This window comes from Panulirus ornatus, chromosome 9, assembly GCF_036320965.1.
Source record: "Panulirus ornatus isolate Po-2019 chromosome 9, ASM3632096v1, whole genome shotgun sequence".
Lineage (NCBI taxonomy): Eukaryota > Metazoa > Arthropoda > Malacostraca > Decapoda > Palinuridae > Panulirus > Panulirus ornatus.
The window spans coordinates 44,787,697-44,814,523 of NC_092232.1; the positions used below are offsets into that span (position 1 = coordinate 44,787,697).

Genomic DNA, 26,827 nt, shown 5'->3' on the forward strand with positions numbered 1-26,827 from the left:
AACCCCATCCATAAACAAATTAAACAACCATGGAGACATCACACACCCCTGCCGCAAACCTACATTCACTGAGAACCAATCACTTTCCTGTCTTCCTACACGTACACATGCCTTACATCCTCGATAAAAACTTTTCACTGCTTCTAATAACTTTCCTCCCACACCATATATTCTTAATACCTTCCACAGAGCATCTCTATCAACCCTATCATATGCTTTCTCCAGATCCATAAATGCTACATACAAATCCATTTGCTTTTCTAAGTATTTCTCACATACATTTCTCAAAGCAAACACCTGATCAACACATCCTCTACCACTTCTGAAACCACACTGCTCTTCCCCAATCTGATGCTCTGTACATGCCTTCACCCTCTCAATCAACACCCTCCCATATAATTTCCCAGGAATACTCAAAAACTTATACCTCAGTAATTTGAGCACTCACCTTTGTCCCTTTGCCTTTGTACAATGGCACTATGCAAGCATTCTGCCAATCCTCAGGCACTTCACCATGAATCATACATACATTAAATAACCTTACCAACCAGTCAACAATACAGTCACCCACTTTTTTAACAAATTCTACTGCAATACCATCCAAACCCACTGCCTTGCCGGCTTTCATCTTCCGCAAAGCTTTTACTACCTCTTCTCTGTTTACCAAACCATTTTCCCTAACCCTCTCACTTTGCACACCACCTCGACCAAAACACCCTATATCTGCCACTCTATCATCAAACACATTCAACAAACCTTCAAAATACTCACTCCATCTCCTTCTCACATCACCACTATTTGTTATCATCTCCCCATTAGCCCCCTTCACTGAAGTTCCCATTTGTTCCCTTGTCTTACGCACTTTATTTACCTTCCAAAAGATCTTTTTATTCTCCCTAAGATTTAATGATACTCTCTCACCCCAACTCTCATTTGCCCTCTTTTTCACCTCTTGCATCTTTCTCTTGACCTCCTGCCTCTTTCTTTTATACATCTCCCAGTCATTTGCATTATTTCCCTGCAAAAATCGTCTAAATGCCTCTCTCTTCTCTTTCACTAATAATCTTACTTCTTCATCCCACCACTCACTACTCTCTCTAATCTGCCCACCTCCCACGCCTCTCATGCCACAAGCATATTTTGCGCAAGCCATCACTGCTTCCCTAAATGTATCCCATTCCTCCCCCACTCCCCTAACCTCCTTTGTTCTCACCTCTTTCTATTCTGTACTCAGTCTCTCCTGGTACTTCCTCACACAAGTCTCCTTCCCAAGCTCACTTACTCTCAACACTCTCTTCACCCCAACATTCTCTCTTCTTTTCTGAAAACCTCTACAAATCTTCACCTTTGCCTCCACAAGATAATGATCAGACATCCCTCCAGTTGCACCTCTCAGCACATTAACATCCAAAAGTCTCTCTTTTGTGCGCCTATCAATTAACACGTAATCCAATAACGCTCTCTGGCCATCTCTCCTACTTACATATGTATACTTATGTATATCTCTCTTTTTAAACCAGGTATTCCCAATCACCAGTCCTTTTTCAGCACATAAATCTACAAGCTCTCACCATTTCCATTTACAACACTGAACACCCCATGTTTACCAATTATTCCCTCAACTGCCACATTACTCACCTTCGCATTCAAATCACCCATCACTATAACCCGGTCTCGTGCATCAAAACCACTAACACACTCATTCAGCTGCTCCCAAAAAACTTGCCTCTCATGATCTTTCTTCTCATGCCCAGGTGCATATGCACCAATAATCACCCATCTCTCTCCATCATCTTTCAGTTTTACTTTCTTACACTCTATCACACACTCCCACCACTCCTGTTTCAGGAGTAGTGCTACTCCTTCCCTTGCTCTTGTCCTCTCACTAACCCCTGACTTTACTCCCAAGACATTCCCAAACCACTCTTCCCCTTTACCCTTGAGCTTCGTTTCACTCAGAGCCAAAACATCCAGGTTCCTTTCCTCAAACATACCACCTATCTCTCCTTTTTTCTCATCTTGGTTACATCCACACACATTTAGACACCCCAATCTGAGCCTTCGAGGAGGATGAGCACTCCCCGCGTGTCTCCTTCTGTTTCCCCTTTTAGAAAGTTAAAATACAAGGAGGGGAGGGTTTCTGGCCCCCCGCTCCCGTCCCCTTTAGTCGCCTTCTACGACACATGAGGAATGTGTGGGAAGCATTCTTTCTCCCCTATCCCCAGGGATATATATATCATACAAACCTCCAACAGCGGGAACACTACCGCTAGGCTATGATCACCCCTAATAGGGAAATGACTATTCGAATACTATGTACTCGAATACCCTTCATCTCATATTGGTGAGCAACAGGGTCTACACCGGTCATTTCCAATATGGCTCACACAGCCAGCAGACAGCATTTTACCGAACCTAACTGTACAATGCGGAGTTATATGAATACAAACAAAGTGCATATGAACACGCACCTTCATAGACAAACCCCCAACAGCCAGGATGAAACCCGGGACCCTTATGCAACAGGTGGGAGTGCTACCGCTTGGCTATGATCGCCCCTAATATGGAAATGACTATTTGAATACTATGAACTCGAATACCCTTCGTCTCACGTTGGTGAAGAACGGGGTCAACACCAATCATTTCTCATCAGGCTCACAAAGCCAGCAGATAGCATTTTACCAAAACTAACTGTATTCATATACCTCAACACTGTAGAGTGGTAGGATGAAGAAGTAAGACTGTTAGTGAAAGAGAAGAGAAAGAGGCATTTCGATGATTTTTGCAGAGAAATAGTAAAAATGACAGGGAGATGTATAAAAGAAAGAGGCAGGAGGTTGAGAGAAAGGTGCAAGAGGTGAAAAAGAGGGCACAAGTTGGGGTGAGAGAGTATCATTATATCTTAGGGAGAATAAAATGATGTTTTGGAAGGAGGTAAATAAAGTGCGTAAGAAAAGAAATGGGAACATCGGTGAAGGGGGCCAATGGGGAGGTAATAACAAGTAGTGGTGATGTGAGAAGGAGATGGAGTGAGCATTTTGAAGGCTTGTTGAAGGTGTTAGATGGTAGAGTGGCAGATATAGGGTGTTTTGGTCGAGGTGGTGTGTGAAGTGAGATGGTTAGGAAGAATCAATCGGTGAGCAGAGAAGAGGTAGTGAAAGCCTGGCGGAAGATGAAAGCTGGCAAGGCGGCGGGTTTGGATGGTATTGCAGCAGACTTTATTAAAAAAGGGGATGACTGAGTTGCTGACTGGTTGGTGAGGATATTCAATGTAGTATGTATGGCTCATGGTGAAGTGCCTGAGGACTGGCAGAATGCATGCATAGTGCCTTTGTACAAAGGCAAAGGGGATAAAGGTGAGTGTTCAAATTACAGAGGTATAGGTTTGTTGAGTATTCCTGGGAAATTATATGGGAGGGTATTGATTGAGAGGGTGAAGGCATGTACAGAGCATCAGATTGGGGAAGAGCAATGTGGTTTCAGAAGTGGTAAAGGATGTGTGGATCAGGTGTTTGCTTTGAAGAATGTATATGAGAAATACTTAGAAAAACAAATGGATTTGTATGTAGCATTTATGGATCTGGAGAAGGCATATGATAGATTTGATAGAGATGCTCTATGGAAGGTATTAAGAGTATATGGTGTTGGAGGCAAGTTGCGAGAAGCAGTGAAAAGTTTTTATCAAGGATGTAAGGCATGTGGTACGTGGTAGAAAAGGAAAGCGATTGGTTCTCAGTGAATGTAGGTTTGTGGCAGGGGTGTGTGATGTCTCCATGTTTGTTTAATTTGTTAATGGATGGGGTTGTTAGGGAGGTGAATGCAAGAGTTTTGGAAAGAGGGGCAAGTATGCAGTCTGTTGTGGATGAGAGAGCTTGGGAAGTGAGTCAGTTGTTGTTCGCTGATGATACAGTGCTGGTGGCTGATTCGTGTGAGAAAACTGCAGAAGCTGGTGGCTGAGTTTGGTAAAGTTTACCCTAGACGCTTCACATGCCCTGGTTCAATCCATTGACAGCACGTCGACCCCAGTGTACCAAATCGTTCCAATTCACTCTATTCCTTGGAAGCCTTTCACCCTCCTGCATGTTTGGCCCTGATCACTCAAATCTTTTTCACTCCATCTTTCCACCTCCAATTTGGTCTCCCACTTCTCCTGGTTCCCTCCACCTCTGACACATATATCCTCTTTGTCAATCTTTCCTCACTCATTCTCTCCATGAGACCAAACCATTTCAAAACACCCTCTTCTGCTCTCTCAACCACACTCTTTCTATTTCCACATATCTCTCTTACCCTGTTATTACTTACTCGATCAAACCACCTCACACCACATATTGTCCTCAAACATCTCATTTCCAGCACATTCATCCTCCTGCGCACAACTCTATCCATAGCCCATGCCTCGCAACCATACAACATTGTTGGAATCACTATTCCTTCAAATATACCCATTTTTGCTTTCCGAGATAATGTTCTCCACTTCCAAACATTCTTCAAGGCTCCCAGAATTTTCGCCCCCCTCCCCCACCCTATGATTAACTTCCACTTCCATGGTTCAATCCGCTGCCAAATCCAATCCCAGATATCTAAAACACTTCACTTCCTCCAGTTTTTCTCCATTCAAACTTACCTCCCAATTGACTTGACCCTCACCCCTACTGTACCTAATAACCTTGCTCTTATTCACATTTACTCTCAACTGTCTTCTTTCACACACTTTACCAAACTCGGTCACCAGCTTCCGCAGTTTCTCACATGAATCAGCCACCAGCACTGTATCATCAGCGAACAACAACTGACTCACTCCCCAAGCTCTCTCATCCACAACAGACTGCATACTTGCCCCTTTTTCCAAAATTCTTGCATTCACCTCCCTAACAACCCCATCCATAAACAAATTAAACAACCATGGAGACATCACACACCCCTGCCGCAAACCTACATTCACTGAGAACCAATCACTTTCCTGTCTTCCTACACGTACACATGCCTTACATCCTCGATAAAAACTTTTCACTGCTTCTAATAACTTTCCTCCCACACCATATATTCTTAATACCTTCCACAGAGCATCTCTATCAACCCTATCATATGCTTTCTCCAGATCCATAAATGCTACATACAAATCCATTTGCTTTTCTAAGTATTTCTCACATACATTTCTCAAAGCAAACACCTGATCAACACATCCTCTACCACTTCTGAAACCACACTGCTCTTCCCCAATCTGATGCTCTGTACATGCCTTCACCCTCTCAATCAACACCCTCCCATATAATTTCCCAGGAATACTCAAAAACTTATACCTCAGTAATTTGAGCACTCACCTTTGTCCCTTTGCCTTTGTACAATGGCACTATGCAAGCATTCTGCCAATCCTCAGGCACTTCACCATGAATCATACATACATTAAATAACCTTACCAACCAGTCAACAATACAGTCACCCACTTTTTTAACAAATTCTACTGCAATACCATCCAAACCCACTGCCTTGCTGGCTTTCATCTTCCGCAAAGCTTTTACTACCTCTTCTCTGTTTACCAAACCATTTTCCCTAACCCTCTCACTTTGCACACCACCTCGACCAAAACACCCTATATCTGCCACTCTATCATCAAACACATTCAACAAACCTTCAAAATACTCACTCCATCTCCTTCTCACATCACCACTATTTGTTATCATCTCCCCATTAGCCCCCTTCACTGAAGTTCCCATTTGTTCCCTTGTCTTACGCACTTTATTTACCTTCCAAAACATCTTTTTATTCTCCCTAAGATTTAATGATACTCTCTCACCCCAACTCTCATTTGCCCTCTTTTTCACCTCTTGCATCTTTCTCTTGACCTCCTGCCTCTTTCTTTTATACATCTCCCAGTCATTTGCATTATTTCCCTGCAAAAATCATCTAAATGCCTCTCTCTTCTCTTTCACTAATAATCTTACTTCTTCATCCCACCACTCACTACTCTCTCTAATCTGCCCACCTCCCACGCCTCTCATGCCACAAGCATATTTTGCGCAAGCCATCACTGCTTCCCTAAATGTATCCCATTCCTCCCCCACTCCCCTAACCTCCTTTGTTCTCACCTCTTTCTATTCTGTACTCAGTCTCTCCTGGTACTTCCTCACACAAGTCTCCTTCCCAAGCTCACTTACTCTCAACACTCTCTTCACCCCAACATTCTCTCTTCTTTTCTGAAAACCTCTACAAATCTTCACCTTTGCCTCCACAAGATAATGATCAGACATCCCTCCAGTTGCACCTCTCAGCACATTAACATCCAAAAGTCTCTCTTTTGTGCGCCTATCAATTAACACGTAATCCAATAACGCTCTCTGGCCATCTCTCCTACTTACATATGTATACTTATGTATATCTCTCTTTTTAAACCAGGTATTCCCAATCACCAGTCCTTTTTCAGCACATAAATCTACAAGCTCTCACCATTTCCATTTACAACACTGAACACCCCATGTTTACCAATTATTCCCTCAACTGCCACATTACTCACCTTCGCATTCAAATCACCCATCACTATAACCCGGTCTCGTGCATCAAAACCACTAACACACTCATTCAGCTGCTCCCAAAAAACTTGCCTCTCATGATCTTTCTTCTCATGCCCAGGTGCATATGCACCAATAATCACCCATCTCTCTCCATCATCTTTCAGTTTTTACCCATATCAATGTAGAGTTTACTTTCTTACACTCTATCACACACTCCCACCACTCCTGTTTCAGGAGTAGTGCTACTCCTTCCCTTGCTCTTGTCCTCTCACTAACCCCTGACTTTACTCCCAAGACATTCCCAAACCACTCTTCCCCTTTACCCTTGAGCTTCGTTTCACTCAGAGCCAAAACATCCAGGTTCCTTTCCTCAAACATACCACCTATCTCTCCTTTTTTCTCATCTTGGTTACATCCACACACATTTAGACACCCCAATCTGAGCCTTCGAGGAGGATGAGCACTCCCCGCGTGTCTCCTTCTGTTTCCCCTTTTAGAAAGTTAAAATACAAGGAGGGGAGGGTTTCTGGCCCCCCCGCTCCCGTCCCCTTTAGTCGCCTTCTACGACACATGAGGAATGTGTGGGAAGCATTCTTTCTCCCCTATCCCCAGGGATATATATATCATACAAACCTCCAACAGCGGGAACACTACCGCTAGGCTATGATCACCCCTAATAGGGAAATGACTATTCGAATACTATGTACTCGAATACCCTTCATCTCATATTGGTGAGCAACAGGGTCTACACCGGTCATTTCCAATATGGCTCACACAGCCAGCAGACAGCATTTTACCGAACCTAACTGTACAATGCGGAGTTATATGAATACAAACAAAGTGCATATGAACACGCACCTTCATAGACAAACCCCCAACAGCCAGGATGAAACCCGGGACCCTTATGCAACAGGTGGGAGTGCTACCGCTTGGCTATGATCGCCCCTAATATGGAAATGACTATTTGAATACTATGAACTCGAATACCCTTCGTCTCACGTTGGTGAAGAACGGGGTCAACACCAATCATTTCTCATCAGGCTCACAAAGCCAGCAGATAGCATTTTACCAAAACTAACTGTATTCATATACCTCAACACTGTAGAGTGGTAGGATGAAGAAGTAAGACTGTTAGTGAAAGAGAAGAGAAAGAGGCATTTCGATGATTTTTGCAGAGAAATAGTAAAAATGACAGGGAGATGTATAAAAGAAAGAGGCAGGAGGTTGAGAGAAAGGTGCAAGAGGTGAAAAAGAGGGCACAAGTTGGGGTGAGAGAGTATCATTATATCTTAGGGAGAATAAAATGATGTTTTGGAAGGAGGTAAATAAAGTGCGTAAGAAAAGAAATGGGAACATCGGTGAAGGGGGCCAATGGGGAGGTAATAACAAGTAGTGGTGATGTGAGAAGGAGATGGAGTGAGCATTTTGAAGGCTTGTTGAAGGTGTTAGATGGTAGAGTGGCAGATATAGGGTGTTTTGGTCGAGGTGGTGTGTGAAGTGAGATGGTTAGGAAGAATCAATCGGTGAGCAGAGAAGAGGTAGTGAAAGCCTGGCGGAAGATGAAAGCTGGCAAGGCGCGGGTTTGGATGGTATTGCAGCAGACTTTATTAAAAAAGGGGATGACTGAGTTGCTGACTGGTTGGTGAGGATATTCAATGTAGTATGTATGGCTCATGGTGAAGTGCCTGAGGACTGGCAGAATGCATGCATAGTGCCTTTGTACAAAGGCAAAGGGGATAAAGGTGAGTGTTCAAATTACAGAGGTATAGGTTTGTTGAGTATTCCTGGGAAATTATATGGGAGGGTATTGATTGAGAGGGTGAAGGCATGTACAGAGCATCAGATTGGGGAAGAGCAATGTGGTTTCAGAAGTGGTAAAGGATGTGTGGATCAGGTGTTTGCTTTGAAGAATGTATATGAGAAATACTTAGAAAAACAAATGGATTTGTATGTAGCATTTATGGATCTGGAGAAGGCATATGATAGATTTGATAGAGATGCTCTATGGAAGGTATTAAGAGTATATGGTGTTGGAGGCAAGTTGCGAGAAGCAGTGAAAAGTTTGCATCCAGGATGTAAGGTATGTGTATGAATAGGAAGAGAGGAAAGTGATTAGTTCTCGGTGAATGTTGGCTTGCGGCAGGGGTGCATGATGTCTCCATGGTTGTTTAATTTGTTTATGGATGGGGTTGTTAGGGAGGTGAATGCAAGAGTTTTGGAGAGAAGGGCAAGTATGCAGTCTGTTGTGGATGAGAAGGCTTGGAAAGTGAGTCAGTTGTTGTTCGCTGATGATACAGTGCTGGTGGCTGATTCATGTGAGAAACTGCAGAAGCTGGTGACTGAGTTTGGTAAAGTGTGTGAAAGAAGAAAGCTGAGAGTTAATGTGAATAAGAGCAAGGTTGTTAGGTACAGTAGGGTTGAGGGACAAGTCAATTGGGAGGTGAGTTTGAATGGAGAAAAACTGGAGGAAGTGAAGCGTTTTAGATATCTGGGAATGGATTTGGCAGTGGATGGAATCATGGAAGCAGAAGTGAGTCACAGGGTGGGGGAGGGGGCAAAAGTTCTGGGATTGTTGAAAAATGTGTGGAAGGTGAGAACATTATCTCGGAAAGCAAAAATGGGTATGTTTGAAGGAATAAGGGTTCCAACAATCTTATATGGTTGTGAGGGGTGGGCTATAGGTAGGTTTGTCTGGAGGAGGGTGGATGTGTTGGAAAAGGAGATGTTTGAGGACAATATGTAGTGTGAGGTGGTTTGATCGAGTAAGTAATGAAAGGGTAAGAGAGATGTGTGGTAATAAAAAGAGTGTGGTTGAGAGAGTTGAAGAGGGTGTTTTGAAATGGTTTCGTCACATGCAGAGAATGAGTGAGGAAAGATTGACCAAGAGGATATATGTGTCAGAGGTGGAGGGAACGAGGAGAAGTGGGAAACCAAATTAGAGGTGGAAAGATGGAGTAAAAAAGATTTTGAGCGATTGGGGCCTGAACATGCAGGAGAGGCGAAAGGCATGCAAGGAATAGAGTGAATTGGAACGATGTGTTATACCGGGGTGGACGTGCTGTCAATGGATTGAACCAGGGCATGTAAAGCTCTGGGGTAATCCATGGAAAGTTCTGTGGGGCCTGGATGTGGAAAGGGAGCTGTGGTTTTGGTACATTATTATATGACAGCTAGAGACTGAGTGTGAACGAATGTGGCCACTGTTGTCTGTTCCTAGCACTACCTCGTGCACAAGAGGGGGGAGGGGGTTGTTATTTCATGTGTGGCGGGATGGCGATGGGAATGAATAAAGGCAGACAGTATGAATTATGTACATGTGTATATATGTATATGTCTGTGTGTGCATATATATGTATACGGTGAGATGTATAGGTATGTATATTTGTGTGTGTGGATGTGTATGTATATATATGTGTATGTGGGTGGGTTGTGCCATTCTTTCGTCTATTTCCTTGCGCTACCTTGCTAACACGGGAGACAGCGACAAAGCAAAATAAATAAATAAATATATATTTATCATTCCAATTCCCTCTATTCCTTGCACACCTTTCACCCTCATATATGTTCAGCCTTCGATCACTCAAAATCTTTTTCAATCCATCCTTTCACCTTCAATATGGTCTCCTGCTTCTCCTTTTTCCCTGCACCTCTAACACAAATACTGTCTTTGTCTATCTTTTCTTACTCATTCTCTCCATGTCAAAACCATTTCAACACACCCTCTTCTTCTCTATCAACTACACTCTTTTTATTACCACACATCTCTCTTACCCTTCATCACTTACTCGTTGAAACAACCTCACACCACATATTGTCCTCAAACATTTCATTTCCAACACATCCACCCTCCTCTGCAGAACCCTATCTTTAGCCCATGCCTTGCAACCATATAACATTGTTGGAACCACCATTCCTTCAAACATACCCATTTCTGCTCTCCAAGATAATGTTCTCGCCTTCCAAACATTCTTCAACACTCAAGAACCTTTGCCCCCTGCCCCACCCTGTGACTCACTTCCGCTGCCGTGGTTCCATCCGCTGCCAAGTCCACTCCCAGATATCTAAAACACTTCACCTCCAGTTTTTCTCCACTCAAACTTACCTCCTAACCAAATTGTCCCTCAACCTTACTGAACCTATTAACCTTGCTCTTATTCACATTTACTCTTAGCTTTCTTCTTTCACACATTTTACCAGTCAGTCATCAACTGCAGTTTCTCACCTGAATCAGCCACCAGTGCTGTATCATCAGCGAACAACAACTGACTTATTTCTGAAGCCCTCTCATCTACAACAGACTGCATATTTGCCCCTCTCTCCAAAACTCTTCATTCACCTCCCTAACCACCCCAACCATAAACAGATCAAACAACCATGTACATATCACACACCCCTGCCGCAAACCGACATTCACTGGAACCAATCACTTTCCTCTCCTCCTACTTGTACACATGCCTTACATCCTTGGTGAAAACTTTTTACTGCTTCTAGCAACTTACCTCCCACACCATATACTCTTAAATCATTCCACAAAGCATCTATATCAACCCTATCATATGCCTTCTCCAGATCCAAAGTTCTTTGCTATTTCCATTTACAACACTGAACTTCTCATGTACACCAATTATACCCTCAACTGCCACATCACTCACCTTTGCATTGAAATCACCCATCACTATAACCTGGTCTCCGGGCATCAAAGCTGTTAACACACTCACTCAGCTGCTCCCAAAACAGTTGCCTCTCATGATCTTTCTTCTCATGAACAGGTGCATAATCACTCATCTCTCTCGATCCACTTTCAGTTTTACCAATATCAATCTTGAGTTTACTTTCTTATACTCTATCACATATTTCCACAACTCCTGCTTCAGAAGTGCTACTCCTTCCTTGGCTCTTGTCCTCTCACCAACCCCTGACTTTACTCCCAAGACATTCCCAAACCACTCTTCCCCTTTACCCTTGAGTTTCATTTCACTCAGAGCCAAAACATCCAGATTCCTTTCCAGAAACATATTTCATATCTCTCCTTTTTTCTCATCTTGGTTACATCCACACACATATAGACACCCCATTCTGAGCCTTCGAGGAGGATGAGTACTCCCCGCATGACTCCTTCTTCTGTTTCCCCTTTTAGAAATTTAAATACAAGGAGGAGGAGGGTTTCCAGCCTCCCGCTCCTGCCCCTTTAGTCGCCTTCTACGAAACGTGGGGTATACGTGGGAAGTATTCTTTCTCTCCGTCCCTATATATATTAGCACATTACTTACTTATATGCATGGTGAAATTATTAAATGAATATATTTTCATCCTATAGCACTGGCATGCATAAGAGTTGTCCCTCCTTATGGCATAATATACACATCACACTATGCAATCATATTATAATTCCCTATATTGTGTATCTGTTTATTCATATATATATTTGTACACCATTCACATAAATCTATATACATTCTCTTTGCCTAGGTAACCTTTGCTTTTATCTATGCAGCACAAAAATGATGTACTTACAATCCCATGGCATTTTAATGGTTACCAACCAGATGAGTTAAAACATGGGCAAAGGCAGTGTAGTTGTTGCCTCCTCACTGCTTACTGTGCTTGGGAATTTGAACTCCAGAACATTTCAAGATGGACATCTATGTGTGCTGAGTAATGATTTTACTTTTCTATTTCAAGGAAGTGCGCATAGTCTGGTTAGTGTCTGGCTAAGGTGGGAGTGTGCAATAATTATTCTCCACAGTCAAATTAACCTGCATTCAACATCCTCCAGTCACATCAATGAAAGTACATTTTTGTGAGTTTTCTAGGAAGAAAGCTGAGTCGCTTTTAGCTGGACTTATGAGTACCAAGCAGGAGCTGACCCAAATTTTTTGTGATGATAAGCTGTCTTCATATCATGTGGAGTGATTTTATGGACACTAACTCTTCCAGCATTGAAAATTGATATATATGAGGCAAGACAAGCTTTTCTTGCAAAAGTGGAGTTATAATTTCCAGTATCTGCCAGACCTTGATAACAATGAATCTGACTGGTTTAGACAGTATTATTGCAAACTTTGACAGTTTGGCTTTTATGTAAAAATTATCAATGAATCACACTGACTATAACAATAAGTTTTAATGTATAAAAAGCAAAAAACAAAAACAAAAAACATAAAAACTATCAATTAATTTTTGTCAGATAAAATCAAAGATAAGACATGTAAAGCAGCAATGCAGTCGACAGGCTGTACTGCAGGATAATTCTTAGCACTGTGATGAAATGTCAACCAAACTTCTACACATTCTTAGAGTGAAAGCACTGTAAGAAATATGCTTCTGAAGTTTTTTCTTTTTCACTGTTGTATGAATATCTTTGAAACTGTAAGGTTAAATGCATTCTTAAAAAATCTGAACGATGCAAATTTTGAGGGCTGAAAAGAACTTAGTGAGACATTAAGGGGTTAATTTCTCTAGACAATAAGGCAAACTGCAGTCAACTGCTAGAGATGCCATGCGCCATATACAGCACAACATCAATCAAAAGGTTAATCTCTCCTGGTTGAGTACCTCTGCATAAAGGCCTTTTTTCCTCTGTGCTTGTTCCCTTCATGAACTCCTTCAAGGGTGTGGCCATGGCAAAAGAGTTTCCATGACTGGTGAACTCCAGTGCTGTTTTCTAGCACTTAGTACCTCAATCTGAACAGGCCTGTTGCAAAGGGCAACACTAGTACAGTGATTTCAGAGGCTCATACCTAATACTCCCACTTAATATTCCTACTTACTACTTGTACTGAATGCTTGTTTAATGTTCCTGCCTACTACTTCTATCTGTTCCTCTTACCTATTTTTCAAAAGACAGGGCTGGCACATAGTGCTCAATGGAGGAAAAATCTAGTTACAAAGAATGAGTTGTGTGAGTTAAGTGATGTCAAATGTTATCTGAGAAAAGGAAAGATTGTATGTTTGTGGACAGATTGCCAGCAGTCCATGTGTGGATGAGGTAGAAAGAAAAGACAGCTATCTGGGTCAGAGGACTGCAACTTGACAACACAGCTATCACTAGCCCTCCCAATGTCAAGTTGGGTAGTATGAGTAATATACCTCCTTTGTTGTTGGCTGAGGCTGAAGTCACTTTTCCAAGTACAATAAAATCTCGTATCAAAAATGCTGGGGAGAATCAACTGTTTAGAGCAGCAAAATTTCTGGTTATTCGTTATTCTTTAAATATATCAAATCATTCAGAAATTGCAATATTGTACATAACAAAATATTCATACACGACATGCCTCAATCCTAAGCTGCTTGATGATGTCATAAATAGTTATCGATAATGCCAACAATGAAGTCCTTCATAAATGCTGCCTTGGACTTGCCCTTAGTAAGCCTCTAGCCCAACTTCATCTTTTTGAGGCTTCAAATGTTCATCTTGCATTTAATGTGAGATGCAGATGAATTTGAGGGGCTGTCAGGCATTTGCTGACAACACCTGAAAGGGGCTATTGTTCATAAAATACACAAATGTGCAAGACCAGCACACATCACCATGCCAGAATGCACACAGGAAATGGTAAACAATCACAAGCAACACAAAACACCCGATGGTGAGTACACTAATCAATGAAGCACAGTGTGAGCGTAATTTAAAATATTCTTGAAATATCTTTATTTTCTAATTAGTATACATAATCGCTGTGTCCTGTATCATTGAGGTAGCACCTGGAAACAGACAAAGAATGGCCCATCCACTCATATACACATATATATACATCAATGCCCATATACATACATATGCATATCAACATACATATACATACATATACATACACATACACAGACATATACATATATACACATGTATATATTCATACCTGCTTGCCTTCATCCATTCCTGTCGCTACCCCACCCCACAGGAAACAGCATCACTACTTCCTGCTTCAGCAAGGTAGTGCCAAGAAAACAAACAAAAAAGGCCACATTCATCCACACTCAGTCTCTAGCTGTCATGTGTAATGCAACGAAAGCACAGCTCACTATCCACATCCAAGCCCCACAAGCCTTTCCATGGTTTACCCCAGATGCTTCACATGCCCTGGTTCAGCCCACTGACATCATGTCGACCCCGGTAAACCACATCATTCCAATTCACTCTATTCATTGCGTACCTCTCACCCTCCTGTATGTTCAGGCCCTGATAGCTCAAAATCTTTTTCACTCCATCCTTCCATCTCCAATTTGGTCTCCCACTTTTCCTTCTACCCTCCACCTCTGACACATATATCCTCTTTGTTAATCTTTCCTCACTCATTCTCACCATATATGCAAACCATTTTAACATACCATCTTCTGCTCTCTCAACCTATCTCATTCTATTTCCACACATCTCTCTTATCCTTTCATTACTTACTCAAACAAACCACCTCACACCACATACTGTCCTTAAACATTTAATTTCCAACACATCCATCCTTCTCCATACGTCTTTCTTTATATAATCGAGGGTTGCCAATCAAAACTGAAAAACACAAATTCTCTTGAAAATTTTGTTGTCTCAAATTATGGATAACAGAGGTTTTACCATAAGCTCATTTTCACGAACTCCATATAAATATCTTTCCTCTTTTCCTAAACCCACCACCATCTGTTGCAGTTGCCTCTACAAAGAAGTTATGAGACATTTTGTCTGCTACCTCTGTCAGTACATTTGCACACATCCTCTCCTTTACATCTCTCTCAATTTTCAAATAATCCTAATACTTCACATCCCCAGTCACTTACACATTCTTGAGCAACGCATCTTGATACATTTATTCCCAATTGTCATTTCTCTTTAAGCACACAAACTGACAAAAATTTTCCCCATTTCTATCCACACCATGGACTCTATGCACCCTTCCAATCATACCCTCAACTGACACATTACCTAGCCTTGTATTTAGATACTCAAACAATAGAAATCAGTGCCTTCTATCAGTGCTGCCAAAGGCACTCACTCTTTCTTCTTCACTCCCTAAACCACTTTTTTCCTGAAAACCAATATGGTGCAGACATTTGTATGCCCAAGTCAAAATATGTTCTGTCATTCACTGAAATATTTTAACCCAAATCAACCTTGAACTTACTTTCTTGCAATCTTCAGAACAATGCCACAGCTCATTTTTCGGCAGAAAAGATGCACCTACTTTTGCACCTGTCCTTCTCACTCCATGGACTTTGCCTCCTGAACATTCTCCAAGCACTTAACTCTCCCTTCTTTTGATAATGGTTACAACTACACATGCATAAGCCTTTGGGAAAAATCCTTATTTAGATCTTTCCTCTGTTTGATATTTCAAAATGAATTATACAGAAGGGAAGGGTATATAATACATGATAAATATATATTTGATCATATACCTGAATCTGTCTATCTGTTTCTTGATTAGCACCTTCTTGAAGCATAACAGTTGTGGCAGTAGATGGCTGATTGTAGGAGGCCAAGGTAAAACCCTGGAGTGTTTGGTTGTCTGGATTCAGCTGGATCATTTGTGTTGCACCATCTGCAATATTCTCCAAGTGCGAATTTTCACTGATTTCAGAATCCTGCAAAGGAAATGGACAATATAAAGGTTTAGTAAACAATACGAAGCTGCATCCATCTGATCCACCCCATGGAATTGTGAATGGAGTGATGATGACAGCTACAGAGACAAATGAAAGAAATCTTCATTTTCAATAAAGAGTTAAAACTATAACATATAACCCTGTATACAAAAAGACAGAAAATACATAAAGAGCTGTGAAAACTAAACTATTTTCTTCCTAAAGGGAAGTATGGTGAGCAAAAGGATGAGATAACATTTTATGGGAATATCAAAGCCTCTTAGACCCTAAGAGATAACCCCTACATATGCCACACAAATGGGTCCACTTTGCTCACAACCAAAACTGCCATTAAACCCAACCCCTAAATATAGAATGCCCTGGACAGGTCTAGTTGCCAGAATTCACAGCATGCCACCATCCCATGACTGACAAGATCAGATAGCTGCAAGAGGATTATAGGGAGGGGACCCTTCCAGAAAAAGTTTATCAGTATTCAAACCATCATTTCTCTCCTCTGCAGTCTGTTCATGAGCAAAATGAGATACTTCTTGACAGGCATCAGGGTCTGATTTACTACAGACCCCAGAAAATGGTGAGGAATGCTAAGTTCCCCTCATCTCTTCTGGACTGATCCAAAAATCTCCAGAGCTCTTTGCTTAGGATGAATGACTCAGACTAGCCTCAGCCAATTACAGCACCCACCACCAGACAACATGCAAGACAATCCACTTTCGCCTAGGTCCATGGCATGTACAAATGCTACGCTTTCAAGAATCAATACCCCTTTTTTATTTGTTTCCTTTCTATTACTACTGTATGACTGTTCAAATTTCATGTTTACAATTTAATCAAGTAAGTACATCTAACTGTTGTTGAAAGAGCTAGTATCAGACCTTTCCATTTCTGTGAGCTAAATGACTTCACCCATCACACCCTACCCTCCCTACTTCTAATCCACTCTAACCCACAAAGTTCCTCTAGTGGAATATCATTTCTTACATCTCTATTTACAAAAGCATATCTTTTTTTCAATGAGCGGAAGAAGGCTTGCTAAGGAGGTCTGAGTCTTTCACATACTTGATATAAAAAGACTTGACCAGAAGGTGGAATCAGACAGCAGAGAGAAGTTCAGGTTCTGAAATGTGTTTACCCCATTTTTCTGTAAACTCATGTGTTTTTGGGTGGTTGCTATTCAAAGTTTCCATGCATTTTAAACAAATGGACTTAGTATGAGGAGTTACATTAGATGGAGGAACTAGAATGGTCTCACACCAATGATACAACTTTGACACCAGGTGGAGTATATAAGGAAGGGCATTAACTGGTCAAGGTCTCATTCTTCTGAGTTCTGTCCATACTAACCTAAAATGACATTCAGTAGGCAAATAGCTTCCTTTTCATGGATGCTTCATTCTTCCCCTAGGACTAGAGGCTTGGGAGCTACTTGCAGACAAAAATCACCTAACCTAGTAAAGGTGGGATAGGCTACCTCTAGGTCCATGATAATGGATACTACTGATATAGTGGGGGACAGAGCTGCCCTCAGGAATTTAAAAGGTAGGTAATACCTGGGCTGGGCAAAGCAATATGTTTAGAGAAAATAGGTTTAATCAGATGAACTTTTTGTCCATGGCACTGCTAGAAGTGGTATACGTAATTTGTGACTGTCCTCAATCCATCATGGCATCTTTTCTCGAATGGATAGAGTTTGGTTTAGGGGGATACTTGTCACGGTAACAAGCTATTTCCCCCTTCGTGGTGAGTTCTCTTTGTGTGGCTTTATCAAGCCATGATATATTTTGGATGGCACTTTCAAGTTAGTCATCTACAGTTTATAGTTGTTTAAAGGTTCAATGTTCCCCCTTGCCCCTTTCATCAGTTCAAACCATATCCTTATGGTTCTCTTGGAGCACAAGACAGGAATCGAAAATAAGTTGATTATGTCTATCTAAATGATGTAAGCCACTAACAAAAATATTCATTTGCAGTTGTACCATAAGAGAATCTATCCTTCCTAAGGATAGTTCTTGCTTTACAGCCACTACCCTGTGAGACAGTCCCTCAGTAGATTAAAGTGGATGGCAGGGAATATTAGAAGTAAATTTTGAAATCAGATAAACAGAGCATTAAGAGTGAGGGAGAGGAATACAGACCTCGGGTGAAATAAATAAAAGTATACAGGAAATTCGGTGAAGTGGTTGAAAGAGTAATATGCAATATTAGAGATGAAGCAATTAAGGATATTTATGGGCTGGTTGATGGTTCAGAAAAGTGGAGAGAATACAGGACCAGTGTTTGGTAGTCAAAGGAGAAATTACAGGGAAAGAAGGAGACAGTTTGACACTATCAAACTGATAGATCTAATTGAAAAGTGGGTGGCACCAAAATTTTGAAGATTAGTACAGCACGAGGTTGACATTCATATCACTGATTACATTGATCGACATCCAAAATGTTTCTGAAATGAAAGTAGTTAATCTTTACAAATTTGGGGGTCTGAGTATGAATATAATGCATAAAACTATTAACTAGGAATAGTTTTCAAGATACAGGGTGAGTTCCAATAAGTATGATTTGTAGTGTTTTGGGATCTGTGCAGCTCTGAGGCATGATCCAGCTATCAGCACCCGGGCATTGCATCATCCTACATGCTGCTTATCATTTCCTTCAGGGGAGTCATGCAGTTCACATGTGCAGTAAAATCTTTTTTCTTGTTTCCTGAAGTCCTTTTTCATACCTCAACATTTCTATTCATGTCATGCTCTTGTCATGCAGATCTTTGTATTCCTATCCTAGGTGCGTAATCAAACTGAACTTCAATACTGTTATCAGAGTGCAAGCCAATTTCTTTTTACAAATACACACTTGCTGCTTCTTGATATGAGTTAGCAGGCTGAGTTATTGCAATTGTTATCTTTCTGTGACTTCACTTTTCCTGTTGAAACTATTCAGATTGTTCTCAGCAACAGAAAACCTTTCAATTATTCAGTTACCTTTAGCCTACATGGGAGAAGAGACACCTATCTTGTGGCAGTTTTTTTTCTTCTAAGCTTAAAGTGAATTATTAGAGAAGAATTCACAGTTCATTTCATTCTCCTTGAAAGAAAAAAATCTTTCTGGATTCAAATATCTCTGACAGTGGCAGTCATTCCTGCAACACAGTGCTTCATGGCCATCAATGTAGATTTCAATTAAAAATTTCCACACAATAGCCCTTATCTAGTCAGGTGTTGTTTCCAATACCTTTGACAGTTCCAGAAGTTCAATAAGTTCCCTCCTAATGTTAAGAAATGGTCTAGGGTGGAGTTGAAAATCTTAGCCATACAATATCAAGGGTAACTTCCATTTAACCAGCAATTCTTAACTTTACGAGGAACTTGGGAGAGAGGCTGAGCAATGCCTCTGCAGTAGGGCCAGTCTTTATCAACACATTCCAGTAAAGTAACAGAAAGACAATGATTTTACACATTCAACTCTCCTCAGAGCTGACATTATGGACCAGAAGTTCATAAATGGCTCTTGATTAAGAACACACACCATTTCTTACAGTTAAATCAATGATGTTTGGCTTATCTCGATAACTTTCTGGAGATGGCACTTTCAAAATGAATGTGCCAAAACAGGGACTTCACGGAGAGAGACAATTCAAAAGACAGGTTTATCACCATCATCCAGGACAAATCCCATTTACCTTCCAACTAATCTTTACATGCTTGGGAATAAAGTGGAATTCTCAGATGGGCTCTCTTTGTCTCCCTAAGGAAAAAACTTGGATTATCTCAGATGCTGTGACTGCCTTACAGTTACAGACCTTGGTAACTTGGTGGTGCAACATTATTTGGAGTGCTATCTGGGAAGTTCAATTTTGCACCCTTTTGCAATGATACGACAAAGCTGTATGCCAAATGGTTTCCTGGATTACAGCCTTTCTCTGCAGCAAACAGAACTCTCCCAAGAGCATTCCTTTGAGCAATTTCTCTTTTATTTGGTGGACTAACATAGGAATCTCAAAAGAAATGTTATGCCTTGATTTCTAAAGGTTTGGATCAACACAACTGAGGCTGGGGTTTACATTCTACCGAGGATCATAATGATTTGATTGATGATACAATGGGCTTTAAAGTTGCCTGGGGACAAATCAGCAAAGGAAAGGCATGTAAAGATATATATATATATATATATATATATATATATATATATATATATATATATATATATATATATATTATCCCTGGGGGTAGGGGAGAAAGAATACTTCCCACGTAATCCCTGGTGGTGCAACATTATTTGGAGTGCTATCTGGGAAGTTCAATTTTGCACCCTTTTGCAATGATACGACAAAGCTGTATGCCAAATGGTTTCCTGGATTACAGCCTTTCTCTGCAGCAAACAGAACTCTCCCAAGAGCATTCCTTTGAGCAATTTCTCTTTTATTTGGTGGACTAACATAGGAATCTCAAAAGAAATGTTATGCCTTGATTTCTAAAGGTTTGGATCAACACAACTGAGGCTGGGGTTTACATTCTACCGAGGATCATAATGATTTGATTGATGATACAATGGGCTTTAAAGTTGCCTGGGGACAAATCAGCAAAGGAAAGGCATGTAAAGATATATATATATATATATATATATATATATATATATATATATATATATATATATATATATATATATATATATTATCCCTGGGGGTAGGGGAGAAAGAATACTTCCCACGTAATCCCTGCGTGTCGTAGAAGGCGACTAAAAGGGGAGGGAGTGGGTGGTTGGAAATCCTCCCCTCTCGTTTTTTTCAATTTTCCAAAAGAAGGAACAGAGAGGGGGGCCAGGTGAGGATATTCCCTCGAAGGCCCAGTCCTCTGTTCTTAACGCTACCTCGCTATCGCGGGAAATGGCGAATAGTACGAAAGAAAAAAAGATATATATATATATATATATATATATATATATATATATATATATATATATATATATATATATATATATATATTTTTTTTTTTTGCAGCTGTCTCCCGCGTTTGCGAGGTAGCGCAAGGAAACAGACGAAAGAAATGGCCCAACCCACCCCCATACACATGTATATACATACGTCCACACACGCAAATTTACATACCTACACAGCTTTCCATGGTTTACCCCAGATGCTTCACATGCCCTGATTCAATCCACTGACAGCACATCAACCCCGGTATACCACATCGATCCAATTCACTCCATTCCTTGCCCTCCTTTCACCCTCCTGCATGTTCAGGCCCCGATCACACAAAATCTTTTTCACTCCATCTTTCCACCTCCAATTTGGTCTCCCACTTCTCCTTGTTCCCTCCACCTCCGACACATATATCCTCTTGGTCAATCTTTCCTCACTCATTCTCTCCATGTGCCCAAACCATTTCAAAACACCATCTTCTGCTCTCTCAACCATGCTCTTTTTATTTCCACATATCTCTCTTACCCTTACGTTACTTACTCGATCAAACCACCTCACACCACACATTGTCCTCAAACATCTCATTTCCAGCACATCCATCCTCCTGCGCACAACTCTATCCATAGCCCACGCCTCGCAATCATGCAACATTGTTGGAACCACTATTCCTTCAAACATACCCATTTTTGCTTTCCGAGATAATGTTCTCGACTTCCACACATTCTTCAAGGCTCCCAGAATTTTCGCCCCCTCCCCCACCCTATGATCCACTTCTGCTTCCATGGTTCCATCCGCTGTCAGATCCACTCCCAGATATCTAAAACACTTTACTTCCTACAGTTTTTCTCCATTCAAACTTCCCTCCCAATTGACTTGACCCTCAACCCTACTGTACCTAATAACCTTGCTCTTATTCACATTTACTCTTAACTTTCTTCTTTCACACACTTTACCAAACTCAGTCACCAGCTTCTGCAGTTTCTCACATGAATCAGCCACCAGCACTGTAGCATCAGCGAACAACAACTGACTCACTTCCCAAGCTCTCTCATCCACATATATAGGGGATAGGGGAGAAAGAATACTTCCCACGCATTCCTCATGTGTCATAGAAGGCGACTAAAGGGGATGGGAGTAGGGGGCTGGAAACCCTCCCCTCCTTGTATTTTAACTTTCTAAAAGGGGAAGCAGAAGAAGGAGTCACACAGGGAGTGTTCATCCTCCTCGAAGGCTCAGATTGGGGTGTCTAAATGTGTGTGGATGTAACCAAGATGAGAAAAAAGGAGAGATAGGTACTATGTTTGAGGAAAGGAACCTGGATGTTTTGCCTCTGAGTGATACGAAGCACAAGGGTAAAGGGGAAGAGTGGTTTGGGAATGTCTTGGGAGTAAAGTCAGGGGTTGGTGAGAGGACAAGGGCAAGGGAAGGAGCAGCACTACTGAAACAGGAGTGGTGGGAGTATGTGATAGAGTGTAAGAAAGTAAACACTAAATTGATATGGGTAAAACTGAAAGTGGATGGAGAGAGCTGGGTGATTATTGGTGCATATGCACCTGGGCATGAGAAGAAAGATCATGAGAGGCAAGTGTTTTGGGAGCAGCTGAGTGAGTGTGTTAGTAGTTTGGATGCACGAGACCAGGTTATAGTGATGGGTAATTTGAATGCAAAGGTGAGTAATGTGGAAGTTGAGGGAATAATTGGTGTACATGGGGTGTTCAGTGTTGTAAATGGAAATGGTGAAGAGCTTGTAGATTTATGTGCTGAAAAAGGACTGGTGATTGGGAATACCTGTTTAAAAAGAGAGATATACATAAGTATACATATGTAAGTAGGAGAGATGGCCAGAGAGCGTTATTGGATTAACTGTTATTTAATAGGCACGCGAAAGAGAGACTTTTGGATGTTAATGTGCTGAGAGGTGCAACTGGAGGGATGTCTGATCATTATCTTGTGGAGGCGAAGGTGAAGATTTGTAGAGGTTTTCAGAAAAGAAGAGAGAATGTTGGTGTGGAGTGGTGAGAGTCAGTGAGCTTGGGAAGGAGACTTGTGTGAGGAAGTACCAGGAGAGAATGAGTACAGAATGGAAAAAGGTGAGAACAAATAAGATTGTTAGTGAAAGAGAAGAGAGAGGCATTTGAATGATTTCTGCAGGGAAATAATGCAAATGACTGAGAGATGTATAAAAGACAGTGGCGGGAGGTCAAAAGAAAGGTGCAAGCGGGGAAAAAAAGGGCAAATGAGAGTTGATGGGAGAGAGTATCATTAAATTTTAGGGAGAACAAAAAGATGTTTTGTAAGGAAGTAAATAATGTGCGTAAGACAAGGGAATCAATGGGAACTTCAGAGAAGGGGGCTAATGGGGAGGTGATAACAAGTAGTGGTGATGTGAGAAGATGGAGTGAGTATTTTGAAGGTTCGTTGAATGTGTTTGATGATAGAGTGGCAGAATGAGTATTTTGAAGGTTCGTTGACTGTGTTTGATGATAGAGTGGCAGATATAGGGTGTTTTGGTCGAGATGGTGTACAAAGTGAAAGGGTTAAGGAGAATGATTTGGTAAACAGAGAAGAGGTAGTAAAAGCTCTGCGGAAGATGAAAGTCGGCAAGGCAGCAGGTTTGGATGGTATTGCAGTGGAATTTATTAAAAAAGGGGTGACTGTATTGTTGACTGGTTGGTAAGATTATTTAATGTATGAATGACTCATGGTGAGGTGCCTGAGGATTGGCGGAATGCTTACATATTGCCATTGTACAAAGGCAAAGGGGATAAAAGTGAGTGCTCAAATTACAGAGGTATAAGCTTGTTGAGTATTCCTGGTAAATTATATGGGAGGGTATTGATTGAGAGGGTGAAGGCATGTACAGAGCATCAGATTGGGGAAGAGCAGTGTAGTTTCAGAAGTGGTAGAGGATGTGTTGATCAGGTGTTTGCTTTCAGAAATGTATGAGAAATACTTAGAAAAGCAAATGGATTTGTATGTAGCATTTATGGATCTGGAGAAGGCATATGATAGAGTTGATAGAGATGCTGTGTGGAAGGTATTAAGAGTATATGGTGTGGGAGGCAGGTTGTTAGAAGCAGTGAAAAGTTTTTATCGAGGATGTAAGGCACGTGTACATGTAGGAAGAGAGGAAAGTGATTGGTTCTCAGTGAATGTAGGTTTGCGGCAGGGGTGTGTGATGTCTCCATGGTTGTTTAGTTTGTTTATGAATGGGGTTGTTAGGGAGGTAAATGCAGGAGTTTTGGAAAGAGGGGCAAGTATGCAGTCTGTTGGGGTTGAGAGAGCTTGGGAAGTGAGTCAGTTGTTGTTTGCTGATGATACAGCGCTGGTGGCTGATTCATGTGAGAAACTGCAGAAGCTGGTGACTGAGTTTGGTAAAGTGTGTGAAAGAAGAAAGCTGAGAGTAAATATGAATAAGAGAAAGGTAATTAGGTTCAGTAGCGTTGAGGGTCAAGTCAATTGGGAGGTAAGTTTGAATGGAGAAAAACTGGAGGAAGTGAAGTGTTTTAGATATCTGGGATAGATTTGGCAGCAGATGGAACCATGGAAGCAGAAGTGAATCATAAGGTGGGGGAGGGGGCGAAAGTTCTGGGAGCCTTGAAGAATGTATGGAACTCGTGAACATTATCTTGGAAAGCAAAAATGGGTATGTTTGCAGGAATAGTGGTTCCAACAATGTCATATGGTTGAGGCGTGGGCTATAGATAGAGTTGTGCGGAGGAGGGTGGATATGCTGGAAATGAGATGTTTGAGGACAATATGTGATGTGAGGTGGTTTGATCGAGTAAGTAATAATAGGGTAAGAGAGATGTGTGGTAATAAAAAGAGTGTGGTTGAGAGAGCAGAAGAGGGTGTTTTGAAATGGTTTGGTCCCATGGAAAGAATGAGTGAGGAAAGATTGACCAAGAGGATATATGTGTTGGAGGTGGAGGGAACGAGGAGAAGTGGGAGACCAAATTGGAGGTGGAAAGATGGAGTGAAAAAGATTTTGAGTGACTGGGGCCTGAACATGCAGGAAGGAGAAAGGCGTGCAAGGAATAGAGTGAATTGGAACGATGTGGTATACCAGGGTCGACGTGCTGTCATTGGATTGAACCAGGGCATGTGAAGCTTTAGGGGTAAACCATGGAAAGTTCTGTGGCACCTGGAAGTGGAAAGGGAGCTATGGTTTTGGTGCATTATTACATGACAGCTAGAGACTGAGTGTGAACGAATGTGGCCTTTGTTGTCTTTCCTAGCGATACCTCGCACACATGAGGGGGAGGGGGTTTTTATTTCATGTGTGGCGGGGTGGTGATGGGAATGAATAAAGGCAGCCTGTATGAATCATGTACATGTGTATATATGTATATGTCTGTGTGTGTATATATATATATGAATACATTGTGATGTATAGCTATGTATGTATATTTGCGTGTGTGGAAATGTTTGTATATACATGTGTGTGTGGGTGGGTTGGGCCATGCTTTCGTCTGTTCCCTTGCGCTACCTCAGGAGACAGCAACAAAGCAAAATAAATAAAATAAAGATTTGTAGAGGTTTTCATAAAAGAAGAGAGAATGTTGGGGTGAAGAGAGTGGTGAGAGTAAGTAAACTTGGGAAGGAGACTTATGTGAGGAAGTACCAGGAGACACTGAGTACAGAATGGAAAAAGGTGAGAACAAAGGAGGTAAGGGGAGTGGGGGAGGAATGGGATGTATTTAGGGAAGCAGTGATGGCTTGCACAAAAGATGTTTGTGGCATGAGAAATGTGGGAGGTGGGCAGATTAGAAAGGGTAGTGATTGGTGGGATAAAGAAGTAAGAAGATTAGTGAGAGAGAAGAGAGAGGCATTTGGATGATTTTTGCAGGGAACTAATGCAAATGACTGGGAGATGTATAAAAGAAAGAGGCAGGAGGTCAAGAGAAAGGTGCAAGAGGCAAAAAAGAGGGCAAATGAAAGTTGGGTTGAGAGAGTATCATTTGATAAAAATTTTAGGGAGAATAAAAAGATGTTTTGGAAGAAGGTAAATAAAATGTGTAAGACATGGGAACAAATGGGAACATCAGTGAAGGGGGCTAAACGGGAGGTGATAACAAGTAGTGGTGATGTGAGAAGAAGTGAGTATTTTGAAGGTTTGTTGAATGTGTTTGATGATAGAGTGGCAGATATAGGGTGTTTTGGGTGAGGTGGTGTGCAAAGAGAGAGGGTTAGATAGAATGATTTGGTAAACAGAGAAGAGGTAGTAAAAGCTTTGCGGAAGATGAAAGCCGGCAAGGCAGCTGGTTTGGAGGGTAATGCAATGGAATTTATTACAAAGGGGGTGACTGTATTGTTGACTGGTTTGTAAGGTTATTCAATGTATGTATGACTCATGGTAAGGTTCTGAGGACTGGCAGAGTGCTTGCAGTGCCATTGTACAAAGGCAAAGGGGATAAGGGTGAGTGCTCAAATTACAAAGGTATAAGTTTGTTGAGTATTCCTGGTAAACTATATGGGAGGGTATTGATTGAGAGGGTGAAGTCATGTACAGAGCATCAGATTCGGGAAGAGCAGTGTGGTTTCAGAAGTGGTAGAGGATGTGTGGATCAGGTGTTTGCTTTGAAAAATGTATGTGAGAAATACTTAGAAAAGCAAATGGATTTGTATGTAGCATTTATGGATCTGGAGAAGCCATATGATAGAGTTGATAGAGATGCTCTGTGGAAGGTACTAAGAATATATGGTGTGGGAGGCAAGTTGTTAGAAGCAGTGAAAAGCTTTTATCGAGGATGTAAGGCATGTGTACGTGTAGGAAGTGAGGAAAGTGACTGGTTCTCAGTGAATGTTGGTT

The 26,827-nt window shown here is 41.4% G+C and overlaps 1 protein-coding gene across 1 annotated transcript in view; it reads right to left on the reverse strand.

Moving 5' to 3' along the window:
* Nucleotides 1-26,827, reverse strand: part of LOC139750064 (uncharacterized) — a 278,496-nt gene that overhangs the window by 19,884 nt on the left and 231,785 nt on the right. Inside the window, exon 17 of the mRNA XM_071664399.1 lies at nt 15,894-16,079. Coding sequence (XP_071520500.1) covers nt 15,894-16,079 — 186 coding nt within the window. The remainder of the gene's footprint in view (nt 1-15,893; nt 16,080-26,827) is intronic.